Raw genomic sequence first — 25,263 nt, forward strand, 5'->3', positions numbered from 1 at the left:
CAGGAGCAGAGAGATAAAAACAGGAGACCCAATCTGGCAGATCACTGCAAACACTGCAAGAAAATTTCCATCTCTCTCATGATAACCGAACATCAGATTTCCACTACCTAAACTACAGTATGCATCACATCAGGAGTACTCCTAATCCAAAGGACTACAATCTCAAAACATTTGAAGGATGAATAAGTAATGTAGGTCCTGATTCAGAAAGGCACCTGTGTTGAAATCCACCCTCAGTATAACAAATGCTTTACATTAAGAGAGCTTATATGGGGGTCATGAACAGGAAATCACTTTTTTTTCCTTGTCCTTTGTACTGGATTCAGTATATTGCCCTTACACATATTCCCAAATAGTTACAGTAACACAGCACAAATGGAAATAAATGGAAATCAGCTGATCAACTAAAGTAGTATACTTCCTCTTCTTCTCTGATAGTTAATTCACATATTTACTACAAATTTCTCAGACTGCAGCTCATTACTGTTGTCTATCCATGCTGGTGAGTATATACTGAGGTGGCTTTTGACCTGACTGGGACTGATAGGTGTCCTCGTCTATAACTGTGAATATTAACTTATTAGCCTGTTCTTTGCGAAGAAATAATGCTTGAGGGAATAAGGATGAAAGCAAAAATGCAGAACAACATATTTCTTATATTTTCTAAAAGAAAACAAAATGCTGATATTTTATCAATAAGGTGTTTAGCAGCTATGATGTAGTATGATCTGTAGCATGATTCTGAAGAATAAAATACATGAGTTATGCAAAAAAGGGCACAAAGGTAATCCCTTGATAAAGAATTTTTTGGGAAGAAGAGTGCAGCCAGATAACCTTATCTTATTTATGAGTATTCAAATTGATTGACTGGTACCAGGTGAGGAACAGAATTCTGGCGAGGAGCTGGCAACTGAATATGTTCTGGCAACCTTCTGAACCCTTGACGGAACAAAGTTTTACAGTATATGATGTGTCAATGACTCACTTTGTGTACAATTCTAATGCACATCCTCCTAGTGATAGCTTCAATTTGTACTGGCATCTGAAATATAGCAAAGACTGTTTCCGGGCTTTAGAAAGGGAGGAAGCATGTAAAAATAGGATGTACTAAGCAAAAATGTACATGTATATAAAATAAAGTTCATCTGAATAGCAATCATACAATGAAACTTTCTCTAAAGAATTTAACTCAAGGATGCAAAGAAAATGGCAACGAGAATGCATCTGTTGCCTGCTATTCCATGAAGATTTTTGACAAAACAACAGTGAAAACATGCAAAGCTACCTGAACACAGGTCTGACATTAAACCACAAATGTCCAGTTCTCTTACTAGCTGTTTAATAAATTGCTTTGGAATAGGTGGAGGCAAACAGGAGGTCTTTCCAAAAGCTTGTCTCAGTGTTCTCCCTCAGTTAATGAATGTCAGCAAGTGGAAGAGAACAGAAATTTGATATGTTTCTCCAGCCTTTCTCATTGAAGCATTTGCAACATGTTAGAGGCCACAGGCATAAAACTGAAATACTGAGAAATTAATGTTGTCTGTAGATTTTCAGGATGTAATCTGGGCAATTTCAGCTTTTGGCATACTTCAGATTTTAAGCAGTGTTATAACATCTTACTATGACTTGAACATGATTTTAGTATGAGTAATCTGATGTTGAATATCGTTTATTACCCTGTTACACATTTCCAATTGAGACAGACCTGTTTATGGAGTTAGTATTATGTGACTACAGATGGACAAGCTATATGAAGTGAACAATTTAACTCAACAAATATAGTCCTTCTCCTTTTCAAAGTACTCCTGGAGGATCAGCAAATTCTATACGTGTATAAGTAACTTATAAGTGTTCAAACAATCTAACTTGTGAGTTATGCATGAACTATGCACTTAAGGGCTCAATAGTAAGCTGCTTGTGATTTATGCTCTAGTTGGTCACCTATTACAAATTACATTGTTTTTGATGCCTGCCTCAATGGTAAGTAGCGCAACATTGCCTTAAACTACCTGCAAAAAGCAACTGGGAATTCCCTCAGCTAGAAGGCCTCTCAGGTAGTAGAAAGCCTTTACTTGTATCTATCAATTCCTGCATCCATTACCTTCATCTTCATAGAAAAAAAGATGAACCTGCCTCTGGCATACCATTGGTAGGAAAAAAACTGGCAGTGGAAAGGCACAAAGCAGCAAGCTCTGCAGGATCCCTAAATTAAACTGCCACAAAGTTCACAGAGCTGCTGTAAAGATCTTTAAATAGCATCAGCACTGTATCAGGGGATAGAAATTTTCTCTGATACTGTGATCCTCATCTGGTCAACACAGAGTTTGGAGTGGGTGCTCAGTCAAAATTTACTTATTTTTTTTAATGAGTGGAGGTAAAAAGAAAATGAAGAAATAAGCAAGGCCAAATTCCTTTAATCAGATCTCAAATCAACACTGCAGTCACTGTTTTAGTACTACTTGCTCAACTCTTCGTGAGATGATGAAAATGTTACCTGCCAGCATGCTTATTCTTTTGTTAGAAGCAGAAGAGTTAAGTCAGTACAAAGTAGCATATAATCCCACAAACAGGCAGCTGAGTAAATACCCTACAACAACAGTGAATGTATTTCTATTTATCATATCTATTGAAGCAGCCTAGTGACACCTGAGAAATAGGAGGCATCTTCAATTTTAGAAAGTAATGAGCATCAGACAAAGTAATCCTAATTTATCTTTGCTTAATCTACTGCAGTTAACAGAACTATATTGGCAATGTATTCAGTGCTGTACATTTACTTAGAGCCGTACATACAGAGAGCTTGAAATAAATGGCAGTAACTTTGTGGATGCCTGTGCTCATATCTAACTGTGAAATAATATGCAAATGCAATATGTATTCTGTACTTCTCAGGACATTTGAAGAAGTGATATAATAGGATTGTGCAGCAACCACTTTGATTCATAACTTAAATCAATGAACATATTCCTGTCCCAGAGAATTTATGTTTGAATAGTAATTTTCAACCTAACTTTATTGTTTGTGGAGAAACAAAACAAAAACATGGGACAAATTTCAGTACATATCTGCAAAGTCTCCCGAGTAGCTTAAAAATGGATTGTATGTAAGAAGATACAATCATTACGCTATTATAGTCATATTATCCTTTATGGTGCAACATCATCCTCCTGGAAAAATTCTCCCTGTTGATTTGAGCAAATTTTACAGCATTCACCTTTGGGACCCATTTTCATCACATTCTGCTCCTTTGGGATGTTTTGCTGCTTCAGGATTTAAGAGACAAGACCAAAGGAGGACAAACTTTTTATCCTCTCCACAGGAAATATCCCACGCAAGGGAGAAAGCAATGCATTTGGCATTTTTTCTTGTGATAGAAAATGGATAGGAGAACTGGGTCAACCACTCCTTTTATTATTATTATCATAATCATTATTATTAACAAGTTCTAAAACATGCAGCTATGCATCCCTCCAAGTAGCTCTGACAACAGAGGTAAAACATCACAGTTGTGTTCAGCCACCATACAAGCATACAGTTAAGTGTAGATAGTGGCAATAACTCTATTAGTCAATATTCAAACGCAGAACTAGCAACCCATACCAAAAGGGTATCTTTCCTTCCTGGAAACAGTATTTTCCTGCTAAGTGAATTTCTGATTGAACTGGAAGCAATCAGAAACTTGAAAACTTCAGCTAGCATGGGAGCTTTATTCAATATACTGCGTGTGTCTGTGTCTGCATTGTTAATAATGTTTCATACTGGTTCTTCAGGTGCATTTTCTTTTAGTTTTGTAAATTTGTACATCACTACTGGTCAATTTTATTTTTATTTTTTTAATTTGTGATCCAATAAAGTTTCAGTGATTTACAGTTCATAAAGATTGCATTTTCTCACTTAACTGATCAATAGACAAATAATGTAGATTTTATTTTAATCAGACGCTACATAATTTAGGGAACTAAGCATTTAATTGCACACGTAATATATCAAAGCGCAAATGCACAACCTGCCTACTCAAGGTAATTTTGGAAAATAAGTTGAGTAAGAAGTTTAAAAAGATGGATCTGTACATTAAATGCTTCAATCAGTGCAAAACTGGATGCACAGCAAGCTGGCACCAAAGCTAACTTATCTGTAAATTTAGATGACCTACATATGCCAGAGATTTTACACTGTTTCTTTTTGTCTTCTCATTGTCAATTCCAGAGTTTGAGTGAACATGTATTTTTAATGTGCAAATTGCAAATACATTATTTTTATGTCTTTCCACACATAGCATACAAAGTAAGCCTGAAAAAATACATTAGTGGCATATTGGTAGGTGTGAGTACAAACTTACTGATGTACATGTAAATAGCAGTATTTGAGTAGGAGTGTGCAGTCCACTACAGACTGAATCCTAACATTACATACAGACAGGAAGTAACGTTCCATGTGCAGCTTTAATATTTCTATCTCTCGAGTTTGAGGAACAGGCTTGACAAGATTTCATACCCACAGCATTCTGCACCTGGTTCCCATTATAAATGCAGCCTTGATAACGGAGCTATGTTCTTATACAGGGGCTAATGTTGGCAGTGGCATTTTCCTCCCATAACTCTTATAATCTGAGAACCAGTGTTAGAGCTGTATTTGACCCCTCTGTGCATCTGAAGTTAGAAATTCCATCACCTTCCTCACTAAATACAGAGAAATCAGATAAAACGTTTCTCTAAACATTTTATTTTCTGTGATATCTGTGAAAGTTAGTGATATAGTACAGCCTTCAGGGGTAGATCAGAAGTAATTTTTTGTTTCCTTGTTTGTTTTCAATGGAAACACTTCTCTTTAAAAAATATGGTTGGAGATGCAGGGATTAAGGTGGTTTTTTTTTTTTCTTTTTTTTCCACAAAGCTCTGCTTTACATTTCATTTCAAATTACATTTTGAAGTTCTAATTGTAAAGATAAATTCACTGCCACACTTCTCTACGTCTGAGGGATCTAAAATTCACCCAGCCCTTCAACAGTGTGTTTAATTCCTGATCAGCCCTTAGAATAAATTATTTCTAAAAAAGGAAAAAGACAATGCATACCATGTCCTATTGTTATCTTAGAAATACAGTGATGTAGAAAAGCAGTGTAAGCATATATGAAATTCATATAAGAGCAAAACCCATCAACACCCTGAACTTCTCAGAAACACAGCACGAATTTCCCTGGTGCAATAGGCTGCCTAGGAAGACCAGTCATAAGACAGACAATACACCTAGCAAGAAAGTTATTTGGCATTGTTAATTTTTTTCCTCTCCTTCCTTTCTTCATTAATTTCATGCTTTATCTTATTATCCAATTTCAAATATTGGAAGCAACAGCATCAACAAACAGATTTTCTCCAGCTACAAAGCTAAATACTTGAAGTCCAACATGTTTTCAAGTTCTAATAAAAGGGGGCAGTATTACATCAGCTGAAATTCTGAATTGCCCAAACAATCACAAATAGTGCTGGAGAAGGATACAAAGCTTCTGAATTTCACTAAAAATAGACAGTCATACATAGATACTAACAAACTTGCTTGTTTGCCAAGGGGAAAATCTTCAGATTTCCTACACTGCAGCTATTTCAGAACATTTTTACTGGATGAACTAGTTTTCTTTCCAAATTATTAAGGAAGCATTATAGTTTATGCAGTTTTTTCATGTAGCCAAGGTAAGTGTTAGGGATCAAAAGGAAAATGCAAAGTTATTGCACTTTCAAAATATTTTGGAAAAAAAAAAGTTTTTTTTTTTTTTAATTCTAAAATAGCAGTGATCAAATACAGCTTTAGGAAGTTAACTTTGAACACACAGTATGAAAACTTTGCTTAAATTATTTACAGCCATAAGAAGACTGATAAATTGGCCAAATTTGCCACATTAGTGTATAAAGGATATTTTTAAGAATGATGGGGACTGCTGCTATTTGTATTTGAAAGTTTTCCCTATTCTGGGGCATTTAGCTCACACAAGTCATTTATCTGTTGTAAAATGATGGAACTGTGAAGGGCAATGTGTCCAGTGCATCCTTCTGCATCTCAGAAACTCCCCAGGTAAAGCTTTGTTGACAGAACAGAATGATGTATTCAGGAAAAACTTTCCCAGTTGCAGTGTCTCTGTCAAAATCAGATTCTTCATTAGACAGATGGCATACACTCCCTCAGAGTTAAATAAATCAGTTGCATTCTTTTTTCTCTATATACAGTTTCACATTTTTTATAATAGAACTTAAAAATATGTATTTAAACTTACACTGAATTATACCTAAGTGTAAGCTATAAGGGTTGGGACCTTCTTTAAGCTGTGGTGAGATCAGTATTTGGTACAACATCTCTTCAGACAATATCATAAAAAAGTAACAACTTTGCAAAGCTAGTCATTTTCTATTGACATTGTCATTCTTTTTTTTGGCCTAACTATGAGGCATTTGCCCTCTAATTACACATAGAATCAAGATTTAACCAACAGAAGCAAGGATCCAATTGGAAATGCTTACAGCTTCTGTTATGTCCTCAAGCACAATGAAATACAAGCATTGTCTTCTTATTTAGTACCTGCAAATAAGAAATCAAAGGGGGAAAAAAAAGCTTTTATCATAGCAAATAATAATAGATCAGCCTTTGCAAAGCTAAACCACTCATTCATAAAGATTTATAAAACTCCACAAGGCCCTTATGACCAATTCATTCACAGTCTCAATGTTCTGCCTCCACAGTTACTCTCTCTGTCTGTAATTCTGAATGTACAGAGAGAAAAAGGCTGGTAGAAAAAATGTCACCTACATAACACAGTACTGCTTGTATTTTGAAAAATAAACAACACAGTGATGGAATCATTTCAGGGCTGCAAAAGAAGATTATACATATACAACGAGTGGCTTTTCTACAAAGACTTCCTGAAGTGTTTCTATTAGGCAAACTTTGCACGCGTGTGCAGTAGGTTCATATACGTGATGAAGCGTAGCAGCTCCAGAGGAGTTGTTACACTCTATTGTGTCAGTAATCCACATATTTAACAGTCCCTAAATACAGCAGAGCGTATCACCTCCAAAGGGGCCGTTATGGATTATCAAGTCAAATCCAAATGCCGAAACATGGATTTGATCAATAGACTGTAACATCTCTGTGGGTAAATAATATACATTTTTAAGAATTTTTACATTTTATATACAAACTGTGGTCTATCTTAGGATAAATTATGTGGATTCAAATTTTAAAACTTTGATTTAGAAATAAGAAAGCAATAAAAGGCTCATTGTAAGAGGTACTAAAGCATGATAATTCCCAGGAAGTAGGTAGTGACTCACATCATTTATTTTGAGGACTAACTCCGGTTTCCTACTGCAAATAAACAGTTGTCTGAAAATCTACAAAAGGGTAGGAATGGAATATGAACATAAAAATATCATACTAAATTCTACTTTTTCTCAAATCTCAATGAATCTGCTTCACGGGTAAGAAAATAGGGAGGGGGAGATATCTGTGGGTTTAACAGAATCACAGAATGCTTTAGCTTGGAAAGGACATACTCTGGAAATCAGGTTGCCCAGAACCACGTCCAGATGTGAGAATATTTAGTGGGTGTATGTTCTATCCTGACTTAATATAGTTTTCTCCAATGAAGTCTGAAGTGTATCGGTATATATTTTTTTCCATAAAGATTTTTGAAGTGTTTTTGTCAGCGTTTTCGTGCTTAATACATACATCATCAGTAATATTACAGATTACATAGTATTTTCTGGTTCAGTTAAAGCATTAAATCAAATCAAATCGAATCTTCCAGGAAATCATACTCCTCCAAAATAATAAGATGATAATAGCTCTAGAATGCAAATTCTGTTTAAGTATTTTAATTTACTCATTTTTGTTGAAGGTAAATATGGAAGAAAGTCCTATTCACTGAACAAAGCTAATTCTCTGACAATTTTACTTCTGTCACGTCAGGTGGAAAGAGTGCTGTAGCCTATTTTCTAGATTTTCTTCATTCCCCCCCGTTTCCCAGTATTTCTCTTTACCCCGTGAAGCCACAGTCACAGTTGCTTCTCTCCTTTGCTCAGTAACCTGAACCTGATATGCATCAGTAAGGTAGAAAAAATCAGCTCTACTCTGACAACTTTTTGCCTCGTGTACATAAATTGAAATAAGTCTGTAACTGTAGATGTCCTCAGAATAGTATCATCTCTGAAGTGTACCCTAACCTTAATGCTTTAGTAAATGGTAAAGTCTGACTGTGTCAGAGCTGCACATTTTTGTTTTATGCTTTCTAATGAGTGAATATCTGTGAGCACTTTTAAAGCTTTGTAGGAGATTTTGTTTGAACGGCAGAATATGAACACAGACAATTTTCAATTCTGTGTCTCTAACCAAATACCAAGTTTTCTGAGACTTAAATGATACGTTTTCAAAAAAGCCTAGGCCCAGGCTTTGAAGCTATGTACATCATTTTGTAAGCGCAATCATTTGCACAACAAACTATTACCAGCTATCTGAACTTGAAGACCAGTAACTGACCAAGACTCAATAGCTTTTTTAAACCATCTGCAGGCAATTAATTTGTCATCTTTTTCTGGTGCCAGCTTCTAACTACTCATTTATACATGTCTAATTACCTGAAGCCAATTTCTGAAAATTTGGTCCTGAAAACACAGTGCCCCCATTCTTCAAAAGAAACCAATCCAGACTTGCAACTATGTTATCAAAGCTTCACTGGGATTATGACAGAAACTATACACTATGTTCTTTGCATACAATTATTTCAAAATTATGTTTTTTTATTGAAGTGATCTGTCATTCCCTCCCCTCATTTTGATCATCCTGTTCGTAATTTTTAGACTAAAAGAAATGCATCATAATGTAAAAATTGAAAGGGCAGAGGGTAAAAGAGGGGGAGGAGGGATGGGAAAAGTGTTCCACAATTCTGTTGGTTCAAAGGATGCTTCTGTTCTTAATGTATTTTATACATGCTACAAAGCATAAATATATTCCCTTAGAATACACGATTCTAACTCAATTCTTCTTTTTTCCTTTAAGTTAGAGTGTTGGGATCTATCCTAATTTTAAAAGATTAATTTATAACCCATACTTTTGTAAGTTTTGTCTTTCTTGCATCTTCAGAACAAGGATAACAGACTAGCACACCAAAACTAAAATCATAGTACACACTACAACTTTTTCTTTCTTTGACAATTCACTCTATAGTACATGCTATGCTAAACAAAACTAGCAGGGCTACGTAAAGGCACTGAGAGATTCAACAACAGCTTTCCTTGATGCCATTTTACTCTCAGAATTAAATAGTTGCAAGTGTTACCATGAAAACTCTTCAGATAGAAGACAGCATTTCTGCACTGTGTTTTATATTTTCAAAGACTTCCAAATCACTCTGCTTTGGAATAAACTTTTTTTTTTCCCCTCTCACTACCTGATGTATAACCTCAGCCTGGGACCTGTATGTGTATCTGTGTTGTTCCTACTCGTGTATCAGGAATATGCATTGTCAGTAATTAGTAAAAAAACAGACATTTCACCTAATTCTCTGAAACATTTACTTCCTTTTCTTCAAAAAGTGAAAGGCAAAATAAAAACTTATTTTGTACAATATAAGAAGTAAGCACGGTACTGAAAAGATTCAGGGAGAGTAACTGAAAAGTAAGTGGATGCGATTTTTATACTTACTTTTCAAAGTCATATCAAATGTTAAGAATTCTTTCAATAACCCTTGTACTGTGTTAGATATTTTTAAATGTCAAGCAACTGAAACTCATAAAATACATTTTAAATAAGCATATTTTATACACTCTTAATACTAATTATAGGTGTGACATTTATTTTATAACTTTAGTACTCTATGTCTCAGTTAGGGACAAACACTGATTCTACATTGAGAGTTTTGTCTGAATATGGCCTGCTGGGTCAGTTATCAATTCCTCTGCTTTTCATGCTACCAATCTGCATTAAATGTGTTTTTCAATGAGCCTTTGAATTTGTCTTGTAAAAGTATTTTTAAGCCTGTGTAGCATTAGTTTAACAAACCTTTTCAATAGATGCCAAACCTTTCTCTTGTTTTAAGGGCTGTAAAGAATCAAGAATCAAGCAAAACATAAAACAGAAAATGTAGATTAAAAGTTATGCATCAATCTTTGACAGTTCTATTTATAACACTTCCTTTCCTTTCTTTTCCACACCTTCCTACAATCTGCCTACTCATTGAGTATTCCCCTGTGAGTTGAGAAAAGATCATATAATCATCAAACTCACAGTTTAAGATATAGTTATTATTCTGCTGTATCTTATACTCAGCCTAGACTAAAAATTCCTTACTCTTTCAAGAATAATAGCCTCTTCCTTTACTCCTCAAAATATACTGAACCCACCCTATAAAACAGAAATGTAACTGAATTTTCAGTAATGAATTATAGGAATTGAAAAGTTACCTGTTGTTTTTTTTTAGTTTTTATTTATTTATTTATTTGCTCCAGCAAATACTCTGAAACACTATTTGCTTTATATAGGCAAGTGAATGGGCCAGTTTTCCTTTTGTTCATCACCAAGTTAAATCGTAACAGTTCCTATTTGCCCAATGCCATAATGACTACTGTTGTTATCAGTTAACTGTTTCTAGTTGACTGAAATGTAGAATAAGTCTTGTGGTAATAACTGATTTTGTGCCATTGGTGTGAAAACTGTATGCTGGAAAAAGAATAAATTATTATTTCTTTTTTCTTTTGCAGCATAAGCCACCTCTAGGGAAGTAAACAGAGTAGCAGCGTTCACCAGAAAGTCAGCTCTACAGTTCAGCCAATTACCTGATTCAGTGTTTACTTCTCTGTTACACACACAGAGACCTTCTCCTGGAGCAGATCTTGCAGAGCTTGGAAAGGCTACACAGAAGGACAGCGCAGATGCAAAGAATTTTCCAAGCGAGTTTTTAAGTCCTCTAAATGGTCCTTAAAGTGTGTGTGATAGAAACTGTCTCTTATCTTTGTTCTATGATCTCACACTGCTATTTGCTATGCTGAATGTTGCCCTTCTCAATCTGAATGCTGGCTATGCTCCCTCACCACCTTCTGTATTTTACTATTGTACCCCACTTTGCTTTACTATCTGGAAAGTACCATCAAAATGTTGTTGAATGTGAGTCACAGATTCAAATACACTCAAGTATATTCAATAGCACCGTAATCCTTCACCATGGTAGTATCTAACTGGCCTTTCTGTTATACCTATAAATCCAATCATTCTGAATCTAGCAACCACAAAAAATGGTAGCTTCAACCAGTTCATTTTCCACATTGTTGTAGGCATGCTTACACATTAATCACATGTTGTGCATAGGAATGTTTTTTTGAATGCTATCATGCACATGTAGAGAAACTTGTAGAATAGCAATGTGAAGCAACAATCGGAGATAGCAAACAGTTGTAAAAAAAGATTTTATACAAAAATAAGAAGATATTTACAGGGAAAAGAATGAATGAGACACTGTGTGGCAGTAGGAAACATTACCTTTTCATTCCTGCAGTTGTTTAGACCCATGTTATTCATGGAGGGCAATTTTCCATCAACACCATGTGGCTGCTGTTGCTGCTGCTGCTCCCTTTGGATCTGCTCTCTCATTTTCCGAGCCTCCTGAATGGCTTTCATTACTGTGTCCTGGTCCCCAAACAGGGCAGGTGAATTAAGACTGGAAAGAATATCTATAAACAGAGAATACACTTTATTTAGGTAATCATCCAAATGAGAATCCAGTGTAATCATTCAGTTCTCATCCTATTCAAACTGCAACCCGTTCAAAAGGAGGAGGGTTGGCAGTGGTTGTTTGTCTGAAGGCTAAATTAATCTATAGAATTGATTCATATGTCTGTTCTCTTCTTTTGTTTTGTTATAAATATAACCTCTAAAGTCTTGGCACAGACAGATATAGAGGTGTCTGAGTATAGCCATGGACTCAACATTCAAACTTACATGTTTAACACAACATTTACTGAAGCTTAAGTGGGAAGCTTTTAAAGTATCAATAACAAGAAAATGAACTAAGAAGGATAAAGAAATCTGATTTGGACGTGAAATTCTACATCAGACGGACATAGGTTCTGAAAGGGCATTTACAATCACTTTGGCAGACAGAGCATATTATTACCTTAATATCAGTACAATGACAATTCTTGATAATGTCTCAGTGGGTTCTTTGGAAGCAAAGGGAAATGTTTTTATGGCTTATATTAAGAACATTCACACTTTAGGCATACCTTCTGCATCCACCTCTCTAGAATGGTATTTGAGTTCAAACTGGTATGCTGCTTTCTAATATTAGCTAGTGTAGCAGTAGCTGGAATTATACTGACAGGTAGAATAGACAGCTAGCTAGCTGCAGAAACTTGATCTTTCAGAAATCATGAGGCTCCCAAGTGTTTTCAGAATTGAACAAATCACAATTTTATATATCTAAGGCATTTATTTAACATACCTGTTCATTTTTCACAAGTGTTTCTATATATTTTACAAGTACACTTGAGCTGTAGATTGTGAGTAAGTGGTTTGCAGTATTTAGTCACAGTTAAAATTTACTATCTGAACTTTAGGACTGATAACTGAGATTTTGCAGCTCTTGATTCAGTTTCTTGACTGCTTGTGGGAGTCTTCATACACAGATTTCAGATCAATTTTGTTTCATTACTTAATAAGCTTTACTTCTTAATTAAAGAAGTTTCAATATGGGTCCAAAAATTCCATATTCAGGGTGAAACTAATGGTACATGTGAGCTAAACAGCTGAAAACCACATCTGGATTTACCTTCTTGCCTGACTTCTGGTTTATCGTATCCCACTGAGACAATGAATGGTCCTTGGCCCTGGTTCAACAAAGTGACTGAAAACTTACATTTTAAGTATTGTACATTGTAGCACTGGAATGAAATAACCACATGAAACATCATTTCTGTGTATCTAGTATCTAAGCAGGCTCTATGTGCATGAAAAGTTATTTTTTGCTTCTTTAATCCAGAGGCCAAAATTATAGAATTAACTTTGCATGTATGCTTCATTTGGTGTTTGTGGGGAAGATATTGAGAGAAATCTCTCTTATATGTGTTTCATATATGCATATTTATTTACTTCTGTGTATATATTTGTATGTATGTGTTAAATATTTATTTGCTGTATTTCCTGTAGATGCATATCACTGCTGCATCATCTGGTTACTCTTGTAAATCCTTGGCATTCAAAAATTATTTGAAAAACTTTCCTGTATATTTTCTCTCCATTTCAAACAGAAATGTAGATCTAAGTATCTATTTAATTCAGATGCGAGTGTATTCAAGCTGGCATTTCACACATAAAACTTGCCAGTTTTCTTCTTTCCCGAGGACAGATTAGTTACCTAAGGAGGATCCTCTTCCCAGAGATCCACCAAGGGGGCTGGGGATACCACTCTTGTTTGTCACTGTCACTGGACTGCTTTTGCTAGCTGGGAAGAGGTTCTGTGTTGGAGATGTTGGGGATTTGACTGGTTCAGCTGTCTTGGGTCGGGCTGAAAGATTCAGTGGCTGGGCTGCTTCATCCTACAAGAGTTTAATGTAAGTAACTATTAGGGAAAGACAAATGAACACATAATTTTGCAAGCAAGAATTACTTTACACCTCGAAGACAATATCACATTCTCCTGCAATAATAACAAAAGAAGCTAATTATCTGCCTCCTTTAAGATTCAATGAAAGGAAATCTCATTAATTTCTGTGTTATGCTTCTATTTACATTAACTATGTGGCTGGATCGTTCTTTTTGCCAAATTAAAATTTGAATTAGCTCACATTACAGCTTAATTTCCTAATGTGTTTTCAGAGATCTAAATTAACCTAGGGCATTTACAAAGAATTATTTAAAATTTCCAGCAGCTCAGTAATGCGTTTGCATTGGTTCTGTTTGAAAAGTTCCTGGCAATATAAAATTAAGTTATGTAGCTTATTTTTATATGTATTAGAAACTAAGCAATCAAATGTACTTCCATGAAAGAATCATTTGGAAGCCCCCGACAGTTCTTTGGCCCACATTTAATGCTGCTGCTATCTTATAAATTCAATGCATCTTATTTAGAGTGCATGTTTTGTTTAGTAAAATCATCTACGCTCTTCCCTCATAATTACAGTATTCCAGTGAATTCAAATTCCTTTACTTACTATGGTAAAAAATGTATAATTCATGCATTTCAAAGATATTTTATATTGTTTCTAAAATTTCATTTGGTTATTTTTCTTTTTTTTTTTTAATTCAAATATGTCACGTATTTTTGACAGATTTATGTAAAATCAGGATTTTTTTCAAATAAAGCAATTCTGCTTCCTGATTTTTCTATACTTCTGTAATTATTTCCATATTCTGTGGTTATCTCTGCTGCATTCAACCTTTACTTTATGTGTATGCTCATTTGCATAAAGAAAAGAAATTTTTTTTTTTTGAAGGATATGCACATCTAGCATCAGTACTCATATTTTCTTATACTTTTCATAGGCACTGTGGAAGAAATTCTGTCTTTGGCATACATCTTGATTCAGTGCTATGAGAGAGAAGACTATTTGAGAAAAAAATCTTTACTTTTGGAAGAAGACCCATTCACACTATTAATTTGTTTAACTGGAGTAGATACATCATAACCTTATTCCTATTCTTTGGGTTTCTTCCTTTTGCTTAATAAGTTAAGCAAGACAGAGCATTTGGAAAATTGTGAGATAGTGATTTTCTGTAATTAAAGAGCTTAGAAAGATAGATCTCTCATTTAAAATATGCCCACCGTAGAATTGTGATAGATATAAGAGAATATCATCCATATATTACAACATAACACTGATCATTTTCAAAGCTTAAAACTAAGTGTCAGAATACAATAACACACTACATTATCTCATCTTTTCCATTCTTCCTACTGTCAAGCGATGATTTAGGAAAGTACATCTGATCATATACAAAGCATTAAAAAAGAAACGTAACTAAAAGGGATTTACAGTGCTGTCATACCTCCAGTTTTAAACTATTTCTATAAAACTACATGACATTTTTATTCTTCCTGACCTTGCAGTGCACACAAGTGCCCACACCTGTTCAGAGTCCATGGGAAAGCAGAAACACAAAAGTATAAGGGACAGTGCAGTGTCATGCTTTGTGGTCATGTTATGTGCAAGCTGTTTCATTGCACAGACTGGCTTCAATAAATTTCTGTGAAAGTTCAGAGCCCCTTCCAGACTATGAAGTTTGCTGTACTAGGGCCTTCAAGCGTGTACTCATAGAAATCTGTGTGACCATGTTCAATTTCCAAATAATTTTCTGCCTACTGCTGATTGAAAAAAGCAAGAGAAAAAAATCTGAACACTGCCAGAAGCCATTTGTTTGTACTTCATAGACAGCATTCTCTTTTCTGTGAGGCAACCAAAAATCTGGATGGAAATCATTCTGGTCACTGACTTGAAAAACTCATCATTCTTTTTTGTAAGATCTGACTACTGTAAAAGAATCCCATTAGTTCTATAAATAATGCATATAGTATATACAAACAACTGTTTAAATACAGAGAATACATGGAGGATTTGTTAAGCAATGCATGACCATCAAAACTGTCATGTGCTATGTAGGTAAAAAATTGCAAAGACAACATGCAGGTATCAGTTCATTAGAGTTCATATACATATATATATATATATATATGCAAGTATATATATTATACTAACAACTAATTTTTTTCATTAGCTATTGGCATTTGTCCATATTAATTATTAGTAGTTTATTTTTAATATTTTTGATGCAATAGTGTGCTTAATAAAATAGGAATAAAAATACTTCTTTTTTTATTAAGGTATATTTCAGTCCATTCAAGTTAAATTATGTAGGGAAACCCCCAAGAATTTGCATGTGGTCAAGTGTGTAATAGGACTCAGCTGGCCACAAAGCTGGAATGATACTGGCCTTGGTTCAAGGAGATATGTGCTTAAATTTAACCAGGGAAAACTTGACTCATATAGTAAGGGTTTGGTTTGGTGTAGATCCATTTGGCTCATTCACTTACAAAATTACTTTTTTGCATTAAAGTAGTCAGTAGTATATTCTCAATACCATAAATCACTGGTGCTGGTGTCACTATACTACGGCAACTTCACTGAAACAGTTGGGCTTTGCTTTTGGTGGCTTCTGTATTGACCATAACAAACTCTGCATATGTGGTAAATTTTACTGACTGCTCTCAAGCCTGGCATTGGATCACAAGAGGTAAAATATTAGACTAATACACGTCTACAGTTAAGTAAAGTGAATGCTTTGCTAAATAAATGTTAGATCTGGCCATAATGGAATAGTTTTTATTTATTAGTACTCTCAGGCTAGCAAAAAAGTGTCATGGAAATTTATCAGCCCAGGCAGAAATATCTACTCATCCACACTTTACCAGAATGATTGATGATAATGAAAAAACGAATGATATTTTACTCTCATGTCAAAAAATAAAAAAATAAACTGTCACTTCAAGCGAGTAAAATCTTCCCAGGCTGATTCGAGGCTAAAGGACTATGTATCCAAAAGGCTTTAGCAGCTAGCATAAAACGCATACTATCTCTACACAAAGACAATATATGCATTATTTAGATCTATTTTAACAGTTCTGCATTTATAGCACTATCACTCAAACTGATAAAATATTTGAATGTGGTTTTTGTTTGTTGGTTACGGTTAGGTTGCTTTTTTAAAATCTATTATTGTTTTTCTCCAATTTGAAGTACACTTTTTTCAAGTTTGGTCTCATGAAAATCAGACCAGCCATAGGACTACATAGCAATAAAAGCCAGCCTGTTCCTCCCAAAGATACTAGCTCCACCACAGATTTCAAGAGGTGCATCATTTTCATTTTATACTGCTGGCAATTGCCATGTTGTAGCTGTCTGGTTCCAAGCAAGTGAGAATAGGCAGTCACAAGCATCCAGCAGTGGCACAAAACCAATGAGGAGCAGCCTTGTTGTCAGCAACTGGGTGAAATCAACAAAAGTCAAAGCAATTTGCAGTGACACAATATTTTACCTGAAGTCCTGAATTAAATTTTCTTTTTATGTGAAGCTTTTTCCAAAATTGTTGAAGAAGTACAGTAAGAGATTTGTAAAATCTCTCTTTTCTTAACAACGTAAACTAGCATTGTATTTTAAGATGCTCAAATGCTTGACCTGAAACAATTCATGAAATGCACATTACTAGATTATAAAATGAAATCATGAGAATATCTCATTTTACTGATGAATCAGTTGTGCTGATAGGTAGGAAGAGGGATGTCTATATTTCTGGAAGCATGAACTGAATACTTTCTCTTCTTTTCTCTGTACTGATAATGCACTACTGAACTTGAACATTTTATTTTAATTTTGTAGGGCTTTCATGTGCTTCCACTTCCAGCTGCAAAACAATTGAATAGATCATTTAGGTTCTCTGCCCTTTCCAGACATCAACTTTTTTCCTATTAAGAAATACCTTAACTTGAGTTACCGGGCTGGTCCCTCTCTTCTCATTTTTCATCCCAGTAGGTGAGAGTGCCCCTGCTGTATTTGGTGGCTGTGGAGTAGATGGCATTTTGGCTCCAGGAGAAACTTGCATGCTTGCCAGCTGAGCTGCATACAGTTGCTGGAAGACAAGAAGATATACAATATATTCTTTCAAAATTTCTAGAAGGAAAGCTGTAAATGTATGCAATTTTTATTGCCCTGCTGTTTCTTCTCTCAAAGGAATGAGAGATTGAGATTTTTTTCACTACTTTCTTTTAGTTTTTCCCTTCTCATTATTGTTAAAAACAAACAAACAAACAAACAAAACTAGCAAACTCCCACACACTGATACCTTCTTAAATTTGACTTTTATCTGATTTCTTTTCCCTCTTCCAGTAAATACTATCTCCCTTAGCGATGGTAAAGAGCAAAGTGCTATACCATACCCAAGTATGCAAAAAATATATATAAATAAATAAAATTTTTAAAAAAGGCAATATTATGACTGGTTATGATCAACCCCCATTAGAAACAGTCAATGTTTCAGGCTTTCCACAGAATGCCAACTCCAGAACCTCTGCTGGGTGCCAACATGGGAAGTCTTTGCGACCAAAAGGCAATGCTACATCTTCTCCAGATATCAAAGGAAGCTAAAGCAGGCAAGAGGGTGTGTCTCAGCATACAGTGATTGTTATCTTTAAATTCTATAAATGCTAATGGGAATGCAGACCTTAAAAATTCCTGTAAGCAGTGATAAACAGACAGAAATGTCCTCACGGAATATGCATCCAATTTTTCAAAAAGTTTAACTGAAACATAATAAAATACTTGTGCATCAAAATAAATTATTTCACCAAACTAAAGCATTCACTGATCAAAAACAAGTAGGTTTATTTTTTTTCCCAGTGACCAATCTTAAACCCTCACCTTGAATCAGCATCAGCAATAATTCTACTAACATAAACAGGGAAGATCCTAATCCCTCTTTCACACATAAATCTATATAAACTTTGCCTTACTAGTGAGAAAAAAGCCAGGTGGTTTGTATGTAATTTCCAACATTACTATCATTCAGATGGACAAATAAAAAAAATTACAGTAATCAAAAGCAGACCTTTCAGCACATGTAATTAAATGAAAGCTTAATAAAGAATAATTTGCAAGAGCCAGATGTGCTTATGTCATAATTGTTGCTTTCTTTGGAACCATTTTTCTAATGTAACAAGCCTCCACAGAAATGAAAGTTACACAATACTGTAAGCTCAGTGACTCAGTGGCGAGACAACCGCGTGAAGGAGGGGCACAGACACAGTTCTGGGTGACAAATGGAAGCTGTTGTTTGTTTGTTTGTTTCCTGCCAGCTCTTTTCAACATTGTGTGTAGGCTACAAAAGGATCGCAGATAAATATTTAGAAACCAACAATGTTTGGAAATTTTGGGTAAGGTAATTTTTTTTTCCCCCAAATAATTCTCCAGTTCTAAAAAAAATGGAAATGCATTGTATACAGTAGTTACTTTTGTCCCCACCCCTTCTGCTGGGCACGTGCCACTTTGGCAGTGGCCTATAAAAGAGTGGCATAACTTGCAGGTAAATCCCTGTCTGCCAACCTGGATGCACTGCTTGCACAAGTCTGCCAGCTGCTCTCACCCTCACCCTCCTCCCCAGAATCAGAAGTCTACTCCACAGACAAAGACAGGGAGGCCATTAACCAGTCACCCACACTGGCAAAACAGACTCAACTTAGGGAAAAATTATTTAATTCAATGTCAGTGAGAATGGAGTCAGGTGATGAGAAACATTGGAAAAACTACACCTCATTTCACATATGCCTCTCCTTAGCTCCTCTTCATGGCCTGTTCCCGCTCCCTGTAGCCCTCCCTTCCATCCTGGCCTGGGTGCTTCCACAGCTGCTTCTCACAGTGTTATTCCTCACTCCTCACTGCCATGCAGGATTTTTCCCTTCCTGAAATACAGTTTTCATGCAGCACTACACTGAGGGGTTATGTAACATTACTGAGTTACTCCAAAGTCACAGGATTGAGTTTAGCCTACCATTTCTAGAAATTCATTTTACAATATAAAAGAAATGTAACAATACGTAACAGTACTTATCTTTCTGTTTTGCTTTGACTTTAAAGCAAAAGTATTCCATAGATGAGTGTAAACTCGCAAGAATTCACACTAGTGCTAGCAAAACAGCATGTGGACCGAAAGTTTGTATAACTTATGTTAAATACCAATTTGTATGGGGAGGTATCCACCTGGAAAACCTCAGTGTTGCAGGGCTAAAATGGATATTTTTGCAAATATCGCTGTTGTGACATGAAATCTAGGACCTCACATTGAGATGGGGAGGTTGTAAAGCTTGTATTTGCAAGATTAAGGAGGGAAAAAAAAACAAAACAAAACAAAAAAAGACCAACAGTGAATGAATGTTGATTGTTGGCTTTTAATGCTGAAAAGAAAAATCTTCAATGGAATTTTTTCCATTGAAATTCAAACCCCCCAGCTATTGAGTAGTGTCTAAAAAAATTAACCTACCTCAAAAAATGAAGCATATATTCTTTTCACTATATCACTAGCACATAAAGAGAAGAGTTTTATATAACCTTCATAACAACCACTGACTCAGAAGGCTCTTGATTACTAATTAGATATTCAAAACCATCAAGTATTCATGATTGTTTTAAGAAGCCTTAAAATAACATATATAGTCTGATTTTTTTTTTAATTTCTTTTTTAAAGGTCACTTAAGTTAGATTCTTATGATCCAGTTCTCAGCATTCGAATATAAGTAGGGCTGATTTGGGGTTACTGAGTGCTGCTGCACAGATAGCAATTTTGCAAATTAGTTTGCTTAAGGAATGTGAGCAAGGATGTAATTTTACACCTTACAGAACCACATTTTTTTGTCATATCATGATCTGACACAGAAGAGTAGGACTTTGAAATGCTGCACGTCTCTATTAAGGCAGTGGCAAGTGAAATGTCACGCTTGGGCAATTAAAAGCTTATTGACTTAAGCTCTTGTTACCAAAACTCTATTCTAATCCTAACCAACTAAAAATTTGAGGAGAATTTATGAAAAGTGGAGGGCACTGTGACACCATTCCAGTGAATGATGCCCATCTACCAAAAGAAAAAGAACAGTTGAGTGTAAGAGTGTTGTACTCAGCATGCAAAGAGCATAGCACAAGTACATACTGATTTTTTTTGTACCTTGCGAACAGCAAAATTCATGCCAAACCCTTTTTATAGCTTAGAGCTACAATTTAAGAAGAATAAGTAAGGAATATAATAATAGGAAGAAGGGTGGGGTAGAGAAGGAGGGGAAATATTCCCTGCTTTAGAAATAGCCTATGGCATTTGATGAATTATTTCCACTACACCATTTCTATAAAAAAAATCATCCACAATCTAAAATTTGTCAAACAAAACTATGAACTAATAATAGTGCATCTTGACTTATCAAAATGTTAAAATTTCTCTTATCATCTAAGTTTCACAACACTTTTGTGAGATATTTTCATGATACACATGAATAATTGCCTTTATCGTCAGTGTTCACTCATGTCTTGCCAGAAGACAAAAGCCTTGGGTCTAAACATCCCTCTCCCAGGTTTCTGCAACATTTTTCAATAGTTCATCAACTAGTTTTTTCAACTAGCTTTCAATAATCAAAATTCTTCCAATATCTCAGGTCCCTTTCCTGTACAACTTTTTGCCTCCACGTAGGCCAGTAATGTTCCTCCCACACCTGCTCTGCTGAATGACAACGAGAACAAAGCAAATGAGCTTTCTCTGTGCTGAATGTTATTTTTAAAACAGAAACACTTGTACTTACCTCATGGGCTGAGGCATCCGTGTCTAAACGAATGAATAAAGGTGAAAAATTTTTGAGAATTGAATGTTACAGGTATAGCACATGGTGAGGAAAATAGAATGGGCCTTAAATCAACACAGTTAAGGGAGATTTACACTGACAACAACTTGTTAACTTCGTGACAGGCTGTTTTTCCACCTAACACAGAATTATGATAATCATAATCTTCTTACCAGTGGCTTGTCAATGGCAGGCCTTGTGGAAAAAGAAGATATTTCAATAAAGAGAAAGCGATTGACTGCACATACGAGAGAAGCACTTTCTTTAGGTTGGTAAGCCCAGGAAAGAAATGAGCACAGCACTTGCACTTGTATGTACAAGAATGAAAAGGCAAGGACTACACATTTCAAATGAATGCACTGGTGAGGGAAAATTCGGTCACAGCAGTAGAATGATAACTCATATGTCATTCTTTGCAGCACAATTCTGAAGAAACTATAAACAAACATGAGAAGTACAGAGATAAGAAAGAAAGTGAATAAAATGATCAGTGTAATGGATAATCAAAGACCAGGTGATGAGGGCTTACCTAGCACAATGAACTGCAACACTTAGAATTGAAATGAATTGAATACTTAGATAATGTCCTAAAGAGAAACGATGCAGTGGAAGGTAGCTTGATCCAAGGAGGAAGAAGGGATTGGTTCTAGAAATCCTTTTATTTCCTATTACTAAAAGATTTATGACCTAATGAAAAGACAGTCCTTTTCCTGTATTTGTACGAGATTTCTCCAAAGGTGCTAGACTTTTTTTTTTTTTTTTTTTTTTTTTTTTTTTTTTTTTTATCACTCAGAAAAATTTGCTAGATGTTATGGACATTGATTAAGTCTAAACTCTTCTATACTAAAAATGTAAACCCTGTATTACATCTCAACAAATACTTTTGCTACAGTAAGTGACAGTGAACAATAAAACTACTGAGAATCAAGTGGGATTTCTTATTTGTCAGCATTTTAAATGAATTGTGCAAAGCTGAAATATCTTATTTATAGAGATGAAAGTTCAGCTATTTAGACAATGAGTAATTTGGTTTCCAAAGATGAAAAACTCTAAGGAGTCACTGCAAATGCTGTTGAAATCCTGCACTACAAGAGGTAATGCAGTTATTTTTTTCCATAGTATATTTAGTACACAGACTTGTAAAGCTATAATTCTAGAATTTTCCTTCCAAGTTTATAACATGCAATAATACTGCTTGGAACTATCTAATCATCAAGGGCTTTATAAGTTCACCAAAATCAGCAACATCTTTACTATTCAAAACACTCACTTCTGAAAAGAAGCTACCCCAAACAAAAAAGCCCACCTGTCGTGGGATCTGTTTCTTCTTCTTTTATTTTTTTTTCCAATTATTGTTTTAGAAGTGCTTAAAATAAGCTTGATGTCAAACAGGCAAAAGGAAACAGAGTCTCTGAAAAGTTTTCTTCTGTTTGAAGAATGGACTAGCACTCAAACCAATGTTTTGGATATCATAGGTAATAACTATGGAAATAAATGTTCTCTGCTGATCTGAGCCCAGTGTCACTCGTACACCCACCAGCAGTTTAGGCCAGGAATATTTTCAAAGTGCAGAGCAAAAGCATAATTATATTAATTAAAAAAAATCACACACAGCTTAATGTAAGCGCAAGAATCATTTCTAATTGTACATATTCCTTTCTATTTCTTAAATAGACGGCTGTAAAAAATAATAAATTAGATGTTCTCTACATCAGATATGTTTAGAGACTAACATGGCAGTCGAAGACTACTTCAGCACTAGGGTAAAAAAAGGAGTTACTGGATTCTGCATATAAAAATATTGCTGGCTGTCTATGTTTGAAAATGCCTTTTGATGCAGTTCCTTAGAGTGAGAGATAGGTTAACAGAAAATGGCATCCAGAAACACGAGACAGCCAAAATAACTCATCAGCAACTTAACCATGTGACAAACCCAGGGGCAACTTGGAGCCAGCTATTGCCTGTAGAGTCTGCCAAGAAGCCAGATGCCATCACCAGAAAAACACCTTCCAGAGCTCAGCATCTGTGTTCTGGGAGTGCTCCCCATACAAAAGGAGGAGGGAAAGGTATGTACTCTAAAAAAAAAAAAAAATGTACATACACATTAAAGCTACTGTTCTTTGTAAAAATAAATAAATATTAAAAAAAAAAAAAGTTTTTGCTGAAGACAAGATCCCTTCAAGTTATCAGATTAAGCATTTATGCTAAAAGTGCATGTTTTATTTGGTTTTGCAATATATTTGTGTAGATGCTACCTGCTAAAATAGTGAATTTTATAATTATCTTTCAATTAAATTTGGATGGCTCAGTACTGTTTTCACTGTTTGTTCTAAGAAAATGTTAAAAAATAAAAATAAAGTGAGTTTTAGAGAGGTACAAGTATAGTGCAAAAGAGGGAAAATCTCTCATTTCGGCATGTGCCATGACACAGAGAGCAGTAGATTGCTATTTAAGAACGAATAAGCATGCAACATGAACTTAACTCCTACATTTATGCTAAATAACAGAACTACTTGGTTTTCTTTGGGTTTGTCTGAAATGATGTTGATCAAATACTGCTACAGGAAGTAGGAGTAACATTTAGAAAAAAAGTCTTTGATTTAGAAAGAATAAGGAACAATACACTGCAAAAAAAAAATATTTTTTATTTCTAGAACACAGGTGGCTTAAGATATGTGCATGATTTCCATTTAACAGCATCATTCTTTTTCTTTACCTTTTTTGTATAGGCTTAACCTCTCCATTCTGGATGCAACATTCTGATTTTAAAACACTTAACGTTACCCTACAGCAGTGTCTGCTCGTTGTTAAGAGTGTGAAAGGCCTCTATTTCTTATAACACTGCACCAAATACCTTTGCAAAAGGCCTTAAGGTGTAACACAAGCAGGCAGCCAATGAATTATCATAATTAATGTCACACTAACAAAGTCTGTTGCAGTGATTATTTATGTACTTGTTGGCTAATGTGCTCTCAGATTTATTACAGCCTAATATGTATAGGCAAACAAACTAACTTGAATTGATGAAAATACAAATACATTCTATGTTCATAGGCATAGTTATAAGGCTTCAGTTTTCCACATACGTTCCAGTGTGGATGTACTGAAAAACATTTCTAAAAGAATAATTTTATCCCTGATCATTCTCTTTCTTTGCTGAAATATTAACACAGATATTTTCAGTCTCTGTTACTGCTATTCTACGTGATCTCATAGGAGGTTTTCATTTGGCCCTAAATTCCACTTAATGTCTATTTCCTTAGGATATACAAATATCTGTTTTGCTCTTCTCTAAAGCTGCAAAGTAGCAGATACCTGAATTTCATCACCAAATGCCTGCTGGTTCCCAACTCCTTTTACGGACCACAGTTTCTTTGTACTGGTTCAGAAAAAGAAAAATCACTCTCATAGCTTCTACTGCCCTGCTGTGGATAATGGCCAACCTATACCAAAGATAAAAGAATTTCTACACTTTTTAGATACTGCAGCTTGTATTGTTGTAGCACTGCAGTGTCAAGATCGCCTTATGCAAAATAACAGCTTTATTTTGTTAAAAGGGCCTAACTTTAAGTGGACCGTGGAATATTTATGGCTCTCAGTAGTCCTTTGAAAGAGTTATCTTATGTTTTTATGCCGATCATGGGTCAGAGGTTCAAATCAGCACTTCTTTCTGTCACTCCTTATATGTTTTACTATAATTTACAGCTCAGCAAGAGGACTCATAAAACAAAAGTGTCTATTTTACTTCAGCAACTAATTCTAGCTAATCAAAGCTTTCCAGCAAAACAACCCAGCATGAAACTCTGCGTGGAAAATATGCAGAGAACAAAGCGTTTTGTCAAATAACACATCTCATGATGTAA

The 25,263-nt window shown here is 35.1% G+C and overlaps 1 protein-coding gene across 14 annotated transcripts in view; it reads right to left on the reverse strand.

The window, feature by feature from the left end:
• The window catches only part of SOX6 (SRY-box transcription factor 6), a 366,009-nt gene that overhangs the window by 47,575 nt on the left and 293,171 nt on the right, over positions 1–25,263 (reverse strand). For all 14 annotated transcript variants that reach the window (XM_085224215.1, XM_085224217.1, XM_085224213.1 and 11 more), the window contains 3 exons: positions 17,506–17,655; positions 13,391–13,571; positions 11,518–11,708 (listed from right to left, as the gene is read on the reverse strand). In XM_085224215.1, coding sequence (XP_085080341.1) covers positions 11,518–11,708; positions 13,391–13,571; positions 17,506–17,655 — 522 coding nt within the window. The remainder of the gene's footprint in view (positions 1–11,517; positions 11,709–13,390; positions 13,572–17,505; positions 17,656–25,263) is intronic.

Source organism: Meleagris gallopavo, chromosome 5 (genome assembly GCF_905368555.1).
Source record: "Meleagris gallopavo chromosome 5, MGAL_WU_HG_1.1, whole genome shotgun sequence".
Lineage (NCBI taxonomy): Eukaryota > Metazoa > Chordata > Aves > Galliformes > Phasianidae > Meleagris > Meleagris gallopavo.